This window comes from Aristolochia californica, unplaced genomic scaffold, assembly GCF_029961685.1.
Source record: "Aristolochia californica isolate CCGP_79_NKW_82.1479 unplaced genomic scaffold, dmAriCali1.0.hap1 SCAF_6, whole genome shotgun sequence".
Classification (NCBI taxonomy): domain Eukaryota; kingdom Viridiplantae; phylum Streptophyta; class Magnoliopsida; order Piperales; family Aristolochiaceae; genus Aristolochia; species Aristolochia californica.
This window is the reverse complement of record NW_027182257.1, coordinates 42638957-42658974: the sequence shown is the minus strand read 5'-3', so window position 1 is coordinate 42658974 and position 20018 is coordinate 42638957. Positions and strand designations below refer to the sequence as shown.

The window sequence follows — 20018 nt, the reverse complement described above, 5'->3', positions numbered from 1 at the left end:
GCACTGCCATGATTTTGATGCAGTCGCGTGGGGGAGGATCCCAAGTAGCCATAACAAGAATCCCGCGAGGGCCCGTCATATAAGCCATCAAACTCCAATTTTCACGAAGGAAAACACCCGATAGAGAGGCAAATTCCTTTCTGGTATGTAATCGGCTGGAGATCAGGCCCACTGCATAAGAAGATGTATTATCTAGGGTACAAGCTTTTGAATTGAATATGCGGTTGTTTCGATCAAGCCATAAACACCATGGGACATGCGCAAGGCATGCCAAGAGAATTAACTTGCCGAATCTAGGAAGGTGAATCCCCATAACCATCTGACATGTTATTGAAATTTATGTTACCCACCCTTTAGAGGAAACATCCAACTTTATTATTCCTTAAATTTAAAGCAATTATGAATTCCTTCCTAAGCTTGACCTATCTTATATGTATATATAAAACTGAAGAAAAAATTACATAAAGACCCCAAGTTACAATAGAGTTACTAAATGAAAACATTTGAAGTCGTTTAGCACCAATACGTAAACAATCTACACACCCTATCAACACTTTATTTTTATGGTAGGATAAGAAGTCACCTGTATGCAACATCTGCAATTGCAAAAACATGAGGACTCAGCTCCCCAAATGTTGCTCCTTTGTATTGCTCCATCATATGAGTATCGTACAAATGGGGCAGTCTTTGAAATGGGTTAATGGCAATTAAGATATTACCAGTATATGTCTACAAAATTTAGAAATAAAAAAGAAATGAGCACCTCATTACATTAATATAAATATCATCAAGGAAAGCTAAAGTTTCTTACATAGATTTCATTCAACTCATATCTAGTGGCTAAGTTTTGAAGAACTCCAGGCTCATGCAAATAAGAAAGTTTTGTCATGTCATCAACACCTCCAGCTGGAGCTTCAGTATCCTTTGGGAAAACCTTAGAAAGATTTGCAACAACCTGTGGATGTCCCCCAATCAGTTTGACTCAACAAAATTAACTATACAAATGATACTACTAGTCAGTTAAGTAGTATGCGTCAGCGGATCGTAATCAAATTTATCTTTTCTGGAATTGAGATCAAATCTATCTTGGGTGTTTACTAGGACATTCTATGATTTATGCTGACAGGAACTTTTTGCATACATAGTTTACTAGTGATAGTAAGACAAGAAAGAGACAAAGAAACACATGAAATAAATCAAATAAGTAAAGATCAACTGGGAAAATTCTAAACAGTAGAACACAGACAGCAAGTCCTTCCTGGGAACTAATTTGGAAAAAAAAAGTAAAATAAGCATCAAACTGAGAAAAATTCTAAAAAGTAGAAAACAGAATAGCAGCTCCTTCCCTGGAAACTAATTTTACATCTGAACTATGTTTTCCAAAGCATAAATATAACCCAACATTCTTCAACAACATAAGACAGCAGCAATTATGAGTTAAATAGCAACCATATAACAACAGAAAGAATTAAACGATCAATATATACCATTTTTCCATGGGCTGTATCCACATGGACATCCTGACCATTGATTTTAACAACTTCTCCATCAACCCAGGCCAATACTGGATCTTCAACCCACACATGAGAACCGATAACTATGTTGACAGGAGCAACCTGAGATACCAAGTGTCAGTTGAAAAGCAGGTAACTTAGATATTACAATTAATGATTGAAGGGTGAACCATAGCTATTTAGAAATTATAATGAATGGTCGAAAGGCAAACAACAACTATTGTAAAAGACAACATCAATTGAAGCACTGCAGACAAAATAAAATTACTTTTTCAAACACATCAACCAAACATAATCAGCAAATAAACTTCTGATTCCCAAATTAAAAGATGAGGAGAATGAAAGAATATGACATGTAAAGTGCAAATCGTTCAACAATTCCAAATAATTTACCAAAGATAAATATGATAATATCGTGAAATAATCTCCTAAATTTATCATAACCTCTTCCTTGAGAAATCAGTAGGGTACTGAGATATCCTGAGAGCACATGTCAAAGGTTACCAAGCATTCTAATAAATGAATTTCAGGTTAACAGCAGAACCTTTGTGTTTACAGGTGCACAGTAAAAACTTGCCCGCGCAAACGGATTAGCCACATAACAAATAGATATGCGTTACTGTTACAGTTTGAAATACACCGATACTTGACCAAAAGAGCCTACTGTTACTACGTACCTCCAACAAGTTTCCCCACTAATAAAAACGTCTCCTGAGGTGCGCACACGTGGAAGACAAAGCATCACGTGTTATGAAGTGATGAAACAAGCACAGTTATTTCCGTGTTTTCTGTTTTTTGGGTCGTTAGCTATTTAGAGCAAAGAAAATAATAGTTGAGTTTCTCAATGCGCTGGAAAGAATGTAGAGATAAAATATATATGCTTGTTTACAATTTTATGATTGGTCTAGGACTCTTTTTGTTTGAAGAGGTAGAATAGCTAAATAGAAGTCCAAGTATCATCAGAAGTCTCCGGTCATAAAAAGAAGTCCAAGAACCAGACATGGAACAAATGGAGAAAACGAATGATACAAACATGATCCTAAACCCTACTCCAGCTCAACACTCGAAACATTCCAGACCAAGAACAAAACACTTCCGACGAGAAATTAGATCAGGTAAGCACTTACCATTTCGGAAACGGTCCTAACTCATCCGAAACGTCGAAACCCCGCGGCAGGCAATCAGGTTGCGAGTTTAATCCAGATCGAAGTCTTCACCGAATTATTCACAGAGATCGGAGGCGGAATACCCCCAGCAAGAGTTGAGAAGATCGTCGGAGAGAATAATTTTTCCTCTTTGCAGAACCCTATATTGTTTATTTTTTCTAATGTAACTTGTAAATGAGCCTGTCAGCTTGTCTGTCTGTGTGGGGGCATTTCGTGGTCTCCACAACCCGAGCTTCAAAGGCCCTTTTGCTTCTTCTCCCCTCTCCTTCTCTCTAGTCTACAAATAAACACGACAGTGCACGGTACTAATTAATTATCTTCTTTGTTTTTCGTATAATATGAACGTCATTATAGCATAAATTTACGAAAACACCCTTGATTACCACTGACAGTGAATCTTTTTCGGTCCCCTCCTCTTATCTGATTATATTACAATAATATCCCCACTTTTTTGCTGGATAGTAATGTGACTAATTTCTCAATATAATATAAATTCAAAGAATAAATAAATTTAATAACTATTAGATTATTACAGAAATTCGTAAGGTTTATTGGTAAATTACAGGGGAGGAACAACTACCGAAACCGTCAAAGGAGTGGCAATCCCGTAGTTTATTGTAGAAAAGAGTGCCTCACGTACTCCTCCTTACAAGTTTTCACGACAGGCGGAAATCCCGCCCGCCTATGCTTTGCTTAAATCTAGGGAAAACAATTCATTAGAGGGATCTGCGCGGCGGTCGGAATTCGGAATCCGCTGCGAATTTCAATACCTGACAAAAAACATCGCGTACAAAATGACCAAATCACACTTGGAAAACAAAGCAAGAAAACGTAAATTCCTCGTTTATAAATTGTCACGGTCTGGTAGCGGTTTCGCCCGTTTATTTTCATTCCTCGAACCGTAGATATTTTCTATAAATTTAAATAAATATTATATATTTTTTTAATATATTAAAAAGATTATGATATATTATTTTATAATACCTTAAAAAGACTGTTAAAAAGAACCGTCACCGGATTTCATTATCGGCTTCTCCAAAGTTATTGACCAGAATTTTTTTCTGCATTTTACCACCTTGCCCACCGGTGTGTAAAATGATAATGGAAAGTGCAGCTCCGGCGGAGGCCGCCGTTGTGCGGGTACGTTGCAGATCACTACCAAATCCCAGCGAAATGCAAGGAGCTACTTCTTCTTAAAGAGTAAATGAGTAACCATCCATTCCTCACCATTGTTGTACCCAAAGAGTTCTGCAACAGCAATGAAGAATGTGCGCCAATAGACAGTCCACTTGGTGGCTGAATCCTTCCCATATGTTGACTCCATTATTGGCTTTATGATGTCAAGGTTCTGATCCAATCTTTTAAGCCACTCTTCGCTGCAATATTTGTGATAACCCACATTATAATCACCGTTCAGAATTCTTGCTACTAGTAATATAAACTCCTATAATCAGAAGACTTCTTTTGATTTCCATCAAGCAAGGAGATACCCAAGACAGTTCAGCAGTAGGCAAATGATATAGGATGGAAAGAGAAAGTCATCTAGCTCAAGTACACAGGTAAGACAACATTCTGTAGATGATCAAAACACGATTTTTGTAACTATCCACTTTAGGAATGGACACCTGAAGTGTATGTACAACTACAGCAATGAATGGTATTCCACTAGGTCGACAAAACAGTTTCACTTTCACTAAGAAAAATCGAAAAAACAAAAAGTGGAAGCATAAAAGCTCACGCATACCTGGTTTGTGCATAATGCTTCCCATTCACAAGCCAATGGTCGACAACAGCAACATCTTCCTGCATGTAAATAATAAACAAGTAACATTCAACTGTAGAGGTTACCTTAATAGGACATTTTTTTCAGGAAACCTAAACATGCTGGCACTATTTTAGTTGTTGATCTAGACATGTAAATGCATAAACTCAGTGCCAGTGAATTTATGATCCTATTAAAGATACTAGAAGAGATAGTATCATCCCAAAACATAAACTTAAAAACTAAAAAGATCATTAGATACGTTCTGATAACTAAAAACTGACCTGGAAATATAGGAGTAAGTTTGCAGAAGGCATGGTCCCTCCTGTAAAGAAATATCTAGTAATCCAGTCATCTTCATTTATGTCCTGATTATGAAAAATTTCTGGGGTTAAAATCACAGTCAGAGATCAAAATAGAATTTGAAGATTATAATTCCACGAAGAGAAAGACCATGGGTTGAAACAATAAGGTCAATCTATGATAAAATAGAGCATCTTCTTCAACCAGTTGTACTGGTTTGCAGGGTTAGTTTACTAGAGTGGTTAAGCAAACTATTAGAAAATATGGTACAGGGGTACTTTGGTACTTTTACATATGCAATTCCGTCTCCAAGTGGCCAGGTATCTTGTAAGGAACTAGCCTACAAAGTATCTTAATACCTGGTGTTTTTCTTTTCTTTTTCTGCTTTGTTTAAATGTATTACGTAAGAATAAGGAGAGAAGCATTTCTGTCTTTTTAGTCCCTTTAATTTAAGTTAATAGATAAAATTAGGGGTTGATCTCTTTCCCTCTAATCAAGCAGCCTTTGTCACGTTGGTTTTTATCTCCCCATTCTCTCTCTTTTTCCTTCTTCATCTTCTCCTATATATTTTCCTCTGTTTTAACATGGTATCAGAGCAATAGTTTCGGCTTCGGAGTTCCTTAGTGCAGATTTTTTCTTTCTTCTCAAGATTCAATCACTCCAAGATGGTTTTTCTTCGAAATTTGTCCTGTTGAGTTTATGAAGTTAAGATTTTTCCCACTTTTCCTGCCATAACTGTCAGGTTAATGGTTAGTACTACTCATTGAGTTATTTATCATGCTGTTACTGCCCAAGGAGCTAAAGAAGTAAGATACAGAGTGTTGTGTCTAGATCAAGTGTAGAGGCGGAATATAGAGTCATAGCACATACAATTAGTGAACTCATGTGGATAAAATCTGTTCGGGTGGAAATGGGTTTCCTAGTTAATGAGCCTATAGTTATGAAATGTGACAATCATGCTGCTATATTCACAGCCAATAGTCCAGTGTTTCATGAAAGGACAAAACACTGAAGTGGATTGTCATTTTATTCACTATACTGTCTGGCAAGGAAAGATTCTTACTCCTTATGTCCAATGGTCTGAACAACTAGAAGACATCTTCACTAAACCCCTTGGGAGACTTGAGCATATGATACTTTGTTACAAACTGGATCTGTTAGTTATTTATGCTCTAGCTTGAGGGGGAATGTTAAAAAATATAGTACAGGGGCATTTTGGTACTTTTATCTATCGAATTCTGTCTCTTAGTGGCCAGGTATCTTGTTAGGAACTAGACTACAAGAGTATCTTAATATCTGGTCTTTTTCTTTTCTTTTTCTGCTTTATTTAAGTGTATTATGCAAGAATGTAGGAGAGGGGCATTTCTATCTTTTTGTTCCCTCTCACTTAAATAATGGACAAGATCAGGGGTTGATTTCTTTCCCTCTAATCAAGTAGCCTTTCTCACACTGTTTTTCTTCTCCCCATTCTTCCTCTCTCTTTTTCCTTCTCCTTCTTCATCTTCACCTATCTATTTTCCTCTGCTTTAACTCAAACCTTATCTACTTTTATAATGCATTTTCAATTTTCCACTGCAAATGTGGCGCCTAATACATAGGACCTTTTTTTAATGCAAAAGTGGTGTACCTAGTACTTGAAGCCTATAATGGTCCAAAGTGTAACTAGGTCGCCAACCAATTATCAGCACTTAGATATAATAACACTGAGAAGAGAATCTACCAAGAGGCATGTTCAACAACAGTTATACAAAGAAGCCAACTTCACTAATTACATATTCTGACATCAAAGGCAAGGGGATCCTAGTTGAACTGGAACCAAGAGGCTAGCAGTTCATAGGTCGATCAGATTGAACAGACTAAAATATACTTATTTCTTTAACAATGTAACAAATGGTAGCAAAAGTTTCCTCTTGTTATAATGTTTTTTGAGAAAATCCTCTTGCGATAATGTTGATGAGGATCCCACTGTTAAAGCAGCAGATATACCTAGCATTTACAAGGAATTGAACCAACTACACCTCATAGTGATAAGCAAAAGTTTTGTGGCAGAAGTGGTGGATAAAGAGAAGGGAATCTGGTTTCATCCACGATGATATCTTCTTTAGAAGTTCTTTATAGTTCTTCATGTGCTGCAGGAACAAAAAATACATTTTACACGTGCATATGCGAACCTTTCAGACAGCATTAGGATGAAAAATGTGAGGTTAAATACTTCAAACATTTCTATAGAAAAGATTCGATCAAAGGTGGCCTCCATTTCAAATTTGCTGATATCTGCAACAATGATGTCGACATTCAACAACTGGTGGTCCCTGAAGATGTAATCCAGAACTTCACATGAGCCACAAAAAAGAGATAAATCTAAAACAAATCCAAGCAGCCTACCTGCACTGCTCTTCTATAAAAGCTTTTTGTGTTGTTGAGTTGCAAACCCCAGTAACTCTGCAATTTTGGTACTTCGCAGCAATGTACAAGGAAAGTGACCCCCATCCACATCCAACATCAAGGATGGTTTGACCATCTTTAATTTGAGCTCTTTCACAGTAAAGCTCTAGCATGGCTTTTTCAGCATCGTCCAATGTGGTAGATCCGTCATGGAAGTAACAAGAGCTGCATAAGTTCATATTCACCTCACTTCAGCTCAATGTGATAGTTGCTAAGATGGAGAATTTTTTTTACTGACACGGATATCTCTACACAGAAATTCTTTTGTCTGGATAGACGAGGAGAATAGTGTCCATTAGAATCACAATTAATCCAAGCTCCCACAAATATTGTCCAAAAAATATTGCAAGTCCGTGATTGGCCATACAAGTGGAGTTACAAAGACAATTGTTCAAGGTCATGTTATCAGTTGTCAAACAATCTAGGAAGCAAGACAGTAATTGTTAACTATGGAGAATATAGGTATCATCTTTGTCAGCTCAAATCTTTTTAGTTCAAGAGACCTAATTCATGTAACTAATGCAGTTGCAAATTTAGTGCCAGAAAGTCATTTAAATACAATTACCAACAGTGAGTTAGGAGGAATTCTCAATTGATATTTTGGATTTTCTGACGAAACAGAACGAGGAGTTGTTCTATAATTAGTTACATCTATTTCAGAAAACAGAAGTATGACTCCCACATAAGGAGCATATTTTTTGACTATGAAGTGACTAATTCTTTTAAAGATAGCAATTCTTCCTTACAGCCCTTGAATTTTCAAACCAATCATAACTCAAAAATGAGTTACTGCAGCACTCAGAACAGTATTGTCAGTATTCAGAATAACGTTATGACTTTCCTGAAATAGTGCTGCATTATTGTGAACCAAATATCATAATATTAATTAAAAAGCAGGGTTTCCTTCTGACAGCAAGTTACCTGTATTTGAGATTCCTTCCAAGCACTAACTTAAAAAATGGAGTAGGTAGCTCATAATGTTGAGCTTTGGCTTTATCAGTCTCCACAGCTATTGGCATATCTAGTAGAGCTGTAGAAGCAAAATAGCAATTTGTTAGAAGGATCAGATGACATGAGAACAATGGCATTAGTTGTGAAGAGATCATAAAGAAACGAAGGCATAGGAGAACAAATAGTTTATCAGTGAAATTTCCTTCACAGTTCCATAGGTAGCAATGTCTCCTTGACTATATTCCCAGCAAATCTTTGGACTGGGCTGATCACCTGTCTGGGAATCAATGGAACCAGGCCCATCATGTATGGGGCTCATTCACAACCGGCTACATGATTGGCAGGATCCAGAGATTTGCTGCAACACATGGTACAGTAAATCCTATGTCTTTTGATGTGCACAGGATAGCTGATTGACCAATATGATCTCATTTCATATGCACCACAAGTATATCTGATTGCACAATATGAGTACATAATCGTAGGAGTCTAAAACTATTGATATTTCAAAAGTGAGCAGTTTTGAAGCCGTGGTGGACCGGAACTGTGTGCAGGGGATGAGGGTGAGATACAACGGTCGGGAGGGGGTCAACACAAGGAAACGGGACTACATTGACAGTTGACTTCTCGGACGTGCTCTTGTTCCCGGATATGATCAAGCATGCCCAGTACACGTTGCTGCTGGACGAGACTGGCTCGTGGTCATTCTTTAACCATGCTTTGAGGGACATGTCGGGAAACTGGGTCGTGGTGGATACCAATTCAAAGGTTCCTGCCAAAATATATGTTTGGGAGGATTAGAACTCGGCTCTTAGTGGGTGAGGAAGTGTATATAGAGGTTGTCTGGGAATGAATGGAACCTCCTAGGCATGTTGCTCAGGAGAGACAGGAAAGGTATGTAAGTTGCAAAAGGCTATTAATGGACTTAAACAGAGTCCACGGACCTAATCTAAAAAGTTTAGTATTGTGATATTGGTTCTATAGGAGCCATGGTGATCATTTCATGTTCCTAGTTAAAAGGAAGACAGATGTGGTGGTTTTTATTGTCTATGTAGACGATATTGTGCTATCTAGCGATGATCTTAATGGTATTACAAAAGTTAAACAATATCTGGTCACACATTTCTAGACAAAGGATTTGGGCTCTCTCTAGTACTTATTTGGCATTGAAGTTGCTTGTAACAAACAAGGTATTGACCAATCGAATTACCTTTCTCTACCTTGGAAATCGAAAAAGCTACCCTCAGCATTGCTTCTGACCGTGCTTTCGGCCCTGATGGATTCAACGGTGAGTTCTTTCACCGTCGTTGGCTCTCTCTCAAAGAGGATATTCAAGCCTTCGTCCAGGACTTCTACCATAATGGCATTACATACAAGAGCATTGGAGCCTCTTTCATCTCCTTGATCCGGAAGAAGAACATCCTTGAACAGCCAGCAAATTACCGACCCATCAACTTGATTTCCAGCCCCTATAAGATCCTAGCCAGACTCCTTGCCAGAAAACTAAAAGCCTCTCTTCCCCTTGTCATAAAAATTCACTCCATACTTGACTCCACCATGGCGACACATGAAATTCTCCATCATTTCTCAAGCATTGGAAGACCCAAGTTCACTCTCAAACTGGATATGAGAAAGCCTTTGATTGGGTCAATTGGAAACTCCTGGATGAGATTCTTGACCGCATGGGATTCGGGAGCAAATGGAGATTCTGGATATGTAGTTGCGTATCCTCCGCTCGAAACTCACTCCTCCTCAACTTCCAGGGCTCCAGGGGAATCAGGCAGGGAGATCCTCTCTCTCCCCTCCTTTTCAACATTATGACAGAATACCTTTCTGCTCTAACCAAGGTGGCCAAAGACGAGCTGGTTGCTTTCCACCTCGCCCCATCAAGAATATGATATTCCTTTCCTGTAATTCGCAGATGATACAATTCTCTTTGGAGTGGGTACATTGGATGAAGTTAAAAAAATCAAAGCGCTCCTTAGTCTATTTTAAATCACCTCGGACAAAAAGTTAATTGGAGGAAAACGTCCATCATTGGAGTCCACATTGATGATGATCTACTTCAACAGATGGCATCCTTCCTCGGGTGTGGAATTGGCACTCTTCCTATTATCTATCTGGGGCTTCCCCTATTCAGCCGTAGGCCAAGTAAACACCTTTGGCTCCTTGTTAAGAGCGGTTGGAGATCTCGCCACCTGGCAGAGTCTTCTTCTCTCCAAAGCTGGAAGAATCAATCTCCTCAAATCTTGTATTGCAAGCATTCCCAACTATTTCTTATCCTTCTTGAGATGCCCAATTTCAGTTTGCAATCAAATTGATGCCATTAAGCAGTGCTTTCTCTTGTGAGGAAACAGTGAAGCTTTCAAGTATCACCTCGTATCCTGGAAAGATGACTGCCAACCATAGTTCATTGGTGGCATAAGCATACGTACAACCAAATGTATGAACACAGCCCTCCTCTTAAAATGGTTCTAGCTCTTCAATTCCAATACAAACACTATCTGGAGACTCATGGTTGCTACCAAATTGAATCTGAATTGTCCTTGGTGGATTATGGGCAGAAGAAGAACTCACCTCACCCTCTTTGGTGCTCCTATTTTCCGCTGCTCCAACATTGGGCAAAGGGAGTCAGATTTTACATTGGCAATAGTGCCTCTTTTAGGTTCTGGTATGATTGGTGGATCGGGTCAAGCCCCCTATGTGATGACTTTGCTCCCCTACTTCAAATCAGTGTGAGGAAGGATGCATCCATTGCTAAGATGTGGACCGACACTGGGAGTTGGAACATGCACTTCCGAAGAGGCCTCTCTGACGATGAATCATGCCTCATGACCAGCTTCTCCACCTTCGGCAGGCTCCAGTTAGGGAGCATACCCAGCATAGAATCATTTGGCGCTTCGAGAACAGTGGGCTTTTTTTGGTCTCCTCTGCATACCACTCGCTTGGTGGCTGGTCCACAAATGGATCTCCCCACACATCCAACTTGGCTTGGTCACTCTCTACTCCCCTAAAAATTAAATTCTTTTTCTGGTGTGCTATGAGGAACAACATTCTCACGGCTGACATTCCAAGAAGACAAGGTAACCATCAGGCAACCCAATTATGCACCTTGTTAAATTGACGTTAGATTCTCTAAAAGCACAAATGAATTGCCTGTTTGGTAATATCGACAATGGTAACTCTAAATCAGTTGCCCCTGAACCGATGTGCGGCCAGCCTAGTTGTGAGAAAGTATCCACCCCCAAGCACCCTGGATTTGGTAAACACAGCTGGGTTGATGTTAAATACAAAGGAGATTGGATGCGGAAGCCTATTTCTGATAACGAGATAGCCTAGCTTGCCCGACTGCTTGTTAAAATCTCGGATTGGCTGAAAGAGAGTCTGGACAGGAGGGAACCGAGCGACCAAGCAGTTTCATGCTCAAGCTGGTCCTATGTGAATGTTCCCAAGGCTGATGTCAGTGATGTGAGTGGACCAAAGGAGGCTGGGTGGATGCTGCAATCGTCCCTCGTTTCCTGGATTCTGATGTCAGGTCTTTGCATGAGCATTGGAACAATGATTTAAAGTTGTTCAGCAAGGGTGAAGATGGTGAACATAAATTGCTTCCGCTCTTGATTTTGCGTGCAGAAGCCGCGATCCATGCCGTCTCTGGTGATAATTTGGTGTAGAACTTGGCTCTGATACCATGTTAAATTAGGTCTAAAGCCCATCCCAAAATGACTAGCCACTTAGGAAACGTCTTCTGCCAACTAATCCATGTGGGACTATTCCTTAATACACCTTATGCAACTCGAAACCATACCTCATCTTCTCCTACACTACCTTATGCCTGGTATATCTAGTCCACCATCTTGAACAAAATCACATCTCTTTCTGCCTTCCAAGCAACCTCACTGCCATGGGCCAAATCATCCTTGGAACTCGACTTCCCAAGTTGGGAAAACTTCTTTTCTCAGCCTATCTTGCCCACATTCCTTGGACCATTTGGAAGGAACGAAATCAAAGGCTTTTTGTGCACAAATCACAATCTGCCAAAGAACTTTGCATCCCCCTCACTGTCAGATCTCCACATCGCTTCATACCAAGAAGGAATATGTTGGCCTCATGGGTACCTCTCTTCATCACAATTGGCACATCTTTGCCAGCCTTTCAGTCCCTGCGTGTGCCCCTCCCAACATTGCCTGGATGCCTCCCCCTCCTACTTTCATCAAATTCAACTTCGATGGGTGTGCCCCAGGCTGTCCAAGCATTGCTAGAGTTGGGGGTGTCTTCAAGAATTCTCAAGGAGCCACCCTCTTATCCTTTGCGGGTCCTTTGGGTTTAGCCAACTCCACCGAGGCGGAGCTCTTTGCTCTCCTCCAAGACCTCAAGCTCTTTACAATCCACCTCAACGGGCCCATCATCATTGAGGACAACTCTTAGAATGTGATCCGACGGTGCTCCTCTACTGCTGAACCACCATGGCGTCATTGGATAACTTATCACATGATTATGGATATTGTATCTTCCCTTTTTTGTACTTGGACTCATGTTTACCATTCAGCCAACTTGTTGCTGACTCTTTAGCTATCGGGGTGCCTCCCACCAAGCTTTCCTTGTCGAGTCCTCCCCTCCCCCACAATGTAATGTAGTTCCCCTCCTCTCCTTGGTAAAATTATCATTTTCATAAAAAAAAACAAATGAGATATTGTTCTTTCTCAGAGAAAATATATATTGATATACCACAGGAGTGGTTTATTAGGTATTAAACCAGTAAACACCTCCATGGAAGTTGATCAGAATTTGTATGATACCCAGAGTCCTACACTAAAGGATAAAACTCAATAAAAACAATTAGTAGGTAAACTGATTTATACTACAGTTACCAGGCCGGATATCTCATTTCTCATCAGAGTTGTGAGGCCGTTCATGAAAAATCCTCAAAAAGTCCATTTAGAAGTTGCTCGGAGGATTTTAAAGTATTTGTAGGGTGCACCTGGAAAAGGTCTTTTGTATACTCATAATGGGAAAGTTGATGTCCTTGGGTATTCTAATATCGATTATGCTGGGTGTAAGATAGATAAATTTTTTTTGAAAAGGATGTGTGTATATATAAACAAGAGAATTACAAAAATTACAAAGAGGAGAGTATGTCCCTAACAACCATGGATTGTAGAGTAGCTCTGCTTTTAGCAAGCGCATCAGCTGCCGAATTTGTAGATCTCGGAATGTGAGACCAAATACAAGATAATAAAGAACAACTTTCAATAATCTCCCAAAAAAAGTCCCAATGATGCCACGGGGGAGGGGATGCACGATCGCACCAACCAATGACCACCTTCAAATCCCCTTCGATATGGAGAGGGTTGGAGCACTTATCTCGAAAAACTCGAAGCCCATTGAGGAGGATGTGAAGCTCTGCCAAGGTAGAGTCTGAGATACCTAGAGGGCCGGCATATGAATAAAGCTGGTTACCTAGGTGATCCGAGATAACCCCGCCGAACCCTGAGAGTCCAGGGTTACCAAAAGAAGAACCATCAAAGTTCAACTTAAGGTAACCAGGATCAGGAGGGGTTCATTCCTGCATAATCCGGGCATTTGTCTTCAAGTGCAGCCTAGCCAAATTAAACCAGTTATCACGGACAGGAGCCACAAATGAGGAGAAAGACTTCTTTGTCAGGGGCCAGGAGGAAATATGTCCAACCACTCGATCCACCACCCGATCTGCAAATTCGATTTTTCCTTCAAACCTTCTGCGATTGTGCTCATTCCATAAACCCCACGATATAAAGCTAGCACAAGCCGATAACATCACCTTGCCGAGATCAGGAAGGTACATACCAAGTAGAGATTTACTGAATGACATCAAATCGGCCGCCATACAAAATTGAATCTCCATCCTGTTGAGAATGGATGTCCACACCTTCCAAGAGAAGACGCATAGAAGCAAAATGTGACTAGTGGACTCAGCTTCGGTATTGCAGAGAGGGCAAAAGGGATCTACTGAGGGGTGACCTCTGCTTCTAAGCACGTTAGCCAAGAGAATCTTGCCGAGGCAAGCACTCCACATAAAGAATCTAATCTTTGGAGGAGCACAAAGACGCCAAACAAAGGAGACCGCGTGGTTCTATTGAGAAGTATTCCAACTATTGATGAAACTGAAGGCAGATGATACTGAGAAGATGCCTTTTTTCTTTGACCACCAAACGAGTATATCTGCCACCAAAGGACGAATTTTTAAAGTAGATACTGAATCCATCAATCGGCTGGCTTCTAAAGCCTTGGAATCCGAGAGTCCTCTTCTAGGATGGAAGTGCATACCACCCTCCTCGAAAGCATCGGCAACTGATATATTCCTATGAGTGGATATGAGAAACAAACTTCTGAAGGCAATCTGTAGCGGCTCCTGCCCCAACCATAAATCATCCCAAATTTTGAGAGATCTACCATTTCCAGCATAGAATCTGCAGGCAACTGAAAAATTTGGCACAAGTAAGTATAGTTTTCTCCAAATTGGAGATAGACCTCTCCGATTTCCCCCTGATATCCACCAAGGAGTCATACCTCCAAGCTTGGCGATAACCATTTCCTTCCAAAGGTTTGAGGATTGAGTATTGATTTTCTATAGCCATTTAAGGAGCAAAGCTTGGTTCATTTCTTTGGTTTTTCGAATCTCCAGGCCGCTCAAATTTTTTGGCAGACAAACTTCATCCCATTTGACCAAGTGATATTTAAAGGTAGCACTCGATCCTCGCCATAAGAACCTTCTTTTCAGATTATCTATTGTCTTACATATGGATGCAGGACAGGGCATAAATGATAGAGAATAATTTGGGATACCTGCAATGCAAGATTTGAGAAGTGTGAGCCTCCTTGCCTTACTAAGCAACCTCCCTTTCCAAGTTGCCAACCTGGATTCAATCCTCTCAACCACCGGAGTCCAAAGCCTTTTCCCGATGCGGCCGTTGAATAACGGCAGACCAAGATATGTGGACGGTAGATTGCTTGTTGAACAACCGAACAAACTAACCATTTCTGCAAGAAGCTCAGGACTAATGTTAAGCCCCATTAGAGAGGTCTTTTCCCAATTGACTTTTTGGCCAGATGCTATCTCGAAAAGACCCAAAATCGCTTTAATCTTCCTTGCTCCCTCAATGTTACCAATCCCAAATATGATAGTATCATCTGCATACTGGAGGATAGGAATATTAAATGCTTGTTGAGGGCTGATTGGAAGAAGCCATCCAAGGCTAACTGCAGAATAAAACATAGAAGAGAGGAATTCCCCGATCATGTTGAACAGGAGGGGGGAGAGCAGGTCGCCTTGTCTAATACCTCTAGACCCTTTGAAAAACCCACAAACTGTGCCATTTAAAAGAAGAGAACATGTGGCCGATCCGACACAACTCCTGATCCAAAATCTCCATCTGTCACCAAAACCCATCCGATCCATGATCTCGTCAAGGAGAATCCAATTAACTCTATCAAACGCTTTCTCTAAATCAACTTTCAACACAATTCTGGGCTCCTCATTCCTCTGGAAGTGGTCAATAAGCTCATGTGCAACCATAGTGGAGTCTAGAATCTCTCTTCCTTTAAGGAAAGCACCTTGCCCTCTGTGTATGACGGTTGGAAGGCAAGCTTTTAGGCGAAAAGCCAGAATTCTAGCAATGACTTTGTAGGCGCTAGAGACGAGACTGATTGGTCGGAAATCCTCCAGCCTCTCAACATTAACCTTCTTGGGGACCAATGCAATAAATGACGCACCAATACTGTGGAGGGTGACCCCATTTCTGAAAAAACCGTGAATCATTTCTAAGATGTCCTCCTTGAGCAAGGGCCAAAATCTCTTAAGAAAATCACCATTGAAACCATCAGGGCCTGGTGCTCTATCACATTTCATGCCTAGGACAGCACGCTCAATTTCCACGGCCGAGAAAGGAAGCTCTAATAAAGATGCAGCATCTGGAGATAACTGAGAGAATCTTATGTGCTGTAATTTGGGCCTATTGTAGGATTCTTCCGAGTATAGATTTGTAAAATACTTCAACAACACATTAGTGATGTCAGTCCGACACGACGTTACCTCATTATTAATACATAATGAGGTAATTCGATTGGACCTACGTTTAGCCAAAGCCACAACATGGAAGAATTTAGAATTGGCATCTCCTTCCTTCAACCATTTAAATCTAGCTCGCCGCTTCCATTGGATTTTCTCTTGACGAAGGATAGAATCGAGTTTAGAGTTGAGAGAGATTCAGGAGGAATATTCCTCCAAAGTCAAGTACATGTGCTCCTCCGCAAGGTCCAAATCCGCTATCTGAGCAAGAAGGGAGGTCTTTTCATCAGCCAACATGACACGGTGACAGGTGGCCCACTCCTTGATTTTGCTTTTTAAAAAACAAAGCTTCAAAGGGAAGGCCCAATCTCGTCAACCTAAACTTGGGGCTTCCGACCACTAACCATCAATAAGAGAATAGAAATTTTCCGCAGACAGCCACGAGTTCTCGAACCTAAAAGGGGAAGGACCCCATTTCTCAAAAGAGGTAGTTACCATGATTGGTCAATAATCTGACCCTACCTTATTAAGAACACGCCCCAAGACATTTCCAAAGAGTTGCAGCCAAGCAGGACAAGCCAAGAAACGGTCCAGCTTTGATAAAATCGGTTGTTGTTGGCTCTTCGTCCATGTGTAACTTTTCCCGGATAATGAGATTTCATCCAAACACAACTACCGATGAAATTAGAAAAACCTCTCATAGATGCAGAAATACGAGTGGCAGAGGGTTTCTTCTCATTGCAGTACCGGATTGCATTGAAGTCACCTACAAAAATTCATGGGAGCCTCCAAGATTGATATAACTCACATAATTCTTCCCAAAAGAGAGTCCTCTCACGGTATCTGTTTGGCCCGTACACTCCCCCTATACACCATATCCTACCAGAGGAGAGGTCCCTGAACTGGATACCAACGGAGAAGCGACCTTCAACCACTTGAAGGGAGTCCAAAAGAGAAGAGTCCCAGGCCACAAGGATCCCCCCGGAATGGCCTAGAGTGTTAACAACCGCCCATTTAATAGTATGATTTGACCAAATCTCCTTAACGATAGTGTCCGACATCTCCTGACACTTTGTCTCTTGTAAGATCACCATAGAAGGTTTGAATTGGGTGAGAAAGTTTGAGATCATCTCCTTCTTCCGAAAGCCACCAATACCCCTTACGTTCCAAGATAGCACAATCATCTAGAATTAAGGGTTTGAACTCCCGCCGAGGTATTGTCTCCAGGCAAATAACCTCTGTATACTGCTCCAAAAGTTCGCGTGAGACTTATCAATTGTTGCCATGTCTCGTCATCATATTTAGGTCGCTCGACCTGAAGTTCTTCCACCAGATGATCGGGTCTACCAGGTGAGGGAGTCGGGGGTTGAGGACTGTCATCCTCTCAGGCGTTTGAATGGCCGAGGACTTACTTCCTTTGTTAATCTCTTTCTCCAGGCGTCTCTGTCTTCTTTGGTATGTATTGATGACAGGGGAGGACACTGCCTGTTCAGGAATTTCAGGTTCCATTGGTGGAGGAGAGGACGAATTGAAGGTTCCATTGGTGTAAGATAGATAGATGTTCTACGTCAACTGTTGCTTTTTTTGAGGTAATTTGGTAAGATGGAAAAGTAAGAAAGAAACAGTTGTGGCTAGATCTAGTGCAAAGGCCAAGTATCAAGCAATGGTTTGCACAGTTATTGAGCTTATGTGGATTAAGTATGTTCTTCTTCAATTTGGTTTTAAGTTAGCTGACCCTATGACTTTGACCAACAATTTTATACTCCATGAGATGACTAAACATATAAGGTTGATTGCTACTTCTTTAGAGATGCAGTTATGCAAGCAAATATGATAACTCTTTATGTGAAGTCTGCAGACCAGTTGGGAGATATATTTATTAAGCCTTTCGGAAAATGTGAACATACATCCATCAGTGACAAGCTAAGATTGTTTAATATCAAGTCTCCAGCTTGAAGGGGAGTATTTAAATACCAATTTGGGGGTATTTTGGTCATTTCTTACAAAACATTCTTCTCTTATAGTATGATTTAGATAGACAATGTCTTATTTTATCTATACGGTTCAATTTTCATTCAATTTAGACATGTATTTTAGGAGATACTTAATTTTGATTATTGAGGGATATTTTTGTCCGCTTGTAAAATATCACTTTAACTCTAATTAAAAAGAGGGAAGACCGTGTTTTTCTAGCACGTTCTCCATACAGCAATGCTGCTCTCTCCCAGATCTCATTTTCTCTTTTATTTTGTCCCCAAACCACTCTGAGGTCGAATTTTGAGCTCTGAGATGTGTGCTGCACACAGCAGCACTTCAAGAAATTTCTTTTCACACCTTTTTTCTTCTCTCTGTCTTCTCTATTTTCTCATTTTCTCTTATTTTTTACACCCTACATACACTAAAAAGTAATCACAATATTCCTAAAATATTGTTACGATAGTAAAGTAAAAGATTTTAAAAATTAAAACAAGCAACAACGAAATTCTTCCATTTGGTTAATTACTTTATTCATTAGTTGCACATGAGAGGGATATCAGTATACTTTGAGCACACACACTAATCTATTTACATTTCTTCCTTTGTAAATATCTAGCCCACTTCAAAATAGATATAAAGAATACATGACATTCGTCATATCTTTACCACCAATAGTTCCAGATAAACCAGTTAACAAAAATTATCAACCATATAAAAATTAAAAAAATTAAAAAAATGAAAAAACCCAGAAAGAAGATAGAACGTAAGAGAAGGAAAAATAAAATAAAATAAAACGAAATGAGACTAACAATGAACGAATTCCATGAGAGTGGAGAGCTGGAGTTCTGCAGAAGGAAGGTAGCCTGAACGGAGTCGTCCAGCAAGGAGAAGCCTCGTAAGCTTTCTTACCACCAAATCCGGGAGCAGGTTCTTCTCCAGCAACGTCAGCATCGTCCGCACCGCCGCATTGTAAGGTACACTCACCATAGCCTTCAGCATTCTCTCTCTCTCTATCTCTCTCTGAGCTCACAAACAGATTACCTATTCCCTCCCAGCACTCTTTTTCTCAAATGACAGTACTCTCTGTGTTACGTTCCCTGGATGAAGTTTACAGTGACGTGGTCCATAGTCGGCATGCTGTTGCCTTTATCTCTTTTGTCTTTTCCGTCTCGGAAGCGCACGGAATCTAGACGATGCCCATCTTCTTTTCAGCTGTTCTTCGTTCCCACGTTCCAAAGACGTGGCCTACTATTGACCCTTAAAGAGTTCAGAGTTCAGAGTTTCAGTCGTTTTTTTTTTCATGATAAGGCGCGGCATGGCTTGACGAGACTAGTTACCGGGTTTTACGTTTTTCCGGAATTTGCCTGCTTATCTTTAAGAGACGTTTTAATTAGCTTCTCTGTCTTACCAATATTTGAATATCAAAATTACTTATACATCATTATTGTTGAACTCACCTTTGATTTTACCTTTCTTTCACTAGAAAAACTCAAAATTTATTTAAATCTTCCAAATCAAACTTTCATACATTTCCTATAAAAAAATTAGAGGTTTGGAGGGAGGAGTCAAATATTTGTTAATATATCGGTAATTAATCTCTCACAATTTACCTTTCAGTCACAGTTGACAGTAAACGCAAGGACTTTTCCTAGGTAGCCACTAGCGTGTCCACGGAGATACTCCAAAGCGGCTGAGGTTAGCGAAGTAACACGTGTAAATCCGGTACGCAGCTTTGACTTGGTGGAGCCACCGGTGCCAGCGAGGAAAAGAACTCCACGCATCATTCCATTTGCATTTCACTCTCATTTCATTTATCTCCAGTTCATGCTTCGTTATTTTGTATCCGAACAATTTTC

The 20018-nt window shown here is 40.3% G+C and overlaps 2 protein-coding genes across 3 annotated transcripts in view; both read right to left on the bottom strand.

Annotated features, from left to right (window-relative positions):
• LOC137934159 (myosin-17-like) overlaps window positions 1-2955 on the bottom strand; it is a 32917-nt gene extending 29962 nt beyond the window's left edge. For both annotated transcript variants that reach the window (XM_068778410.1, XM_068778409.1), the window contains exons 1-4: window positions 2642-2955; window positions 1488-1616; window positions 812-955; window positions 584-729 (exon numbers count right to left, since the gene is read on the bottom strand). In XM_068778410.1, the coding sequence (XP_068634511.1) occupies window positions 584-729; window positions 812-955; window positions 1488-1616; window positions 2642-2644 (422 nt within the window). In that variant the 5' untranslated portion in view covers window positions 2645-2955. The remainder of the gene's footprint in view (window positions 1-583; window positions 730-811; window positions 956-1487; window positions 1617-2641) is intronic.
• A 715-nt stretch (window positions 2956-3670) lies between these two features.
• Window positions 3671-19378, bottom strand: LOC137933918 ((S)-coclaurine N-methyltransferase-like). Its single transcript, XM_068778028.1, has 8 exons — window positions 18972-19378; window positions 8112-8220; window positions 7131-7355; window positions 6958-7057; window positions 6764-6874; window positions 4727-4810; window positions 4425-4483; window positions 3671-4056 (listed from the first exon to the last, which is right to left on the bottom strand). The coding sequence occupies exons 1-8, from the start codon at window positions 19159-19161 to the stop codon at window positions 3864-3866; spliced, it is 1071 nt and encodes a 356-aa protein (XP_068634129.1). The 5' UTR covers window positions 19162-19378; the 3' UTR covers window positions 3671-3863.
• Window positions 19379-20018: the final 640 nt, after the last annotated feature.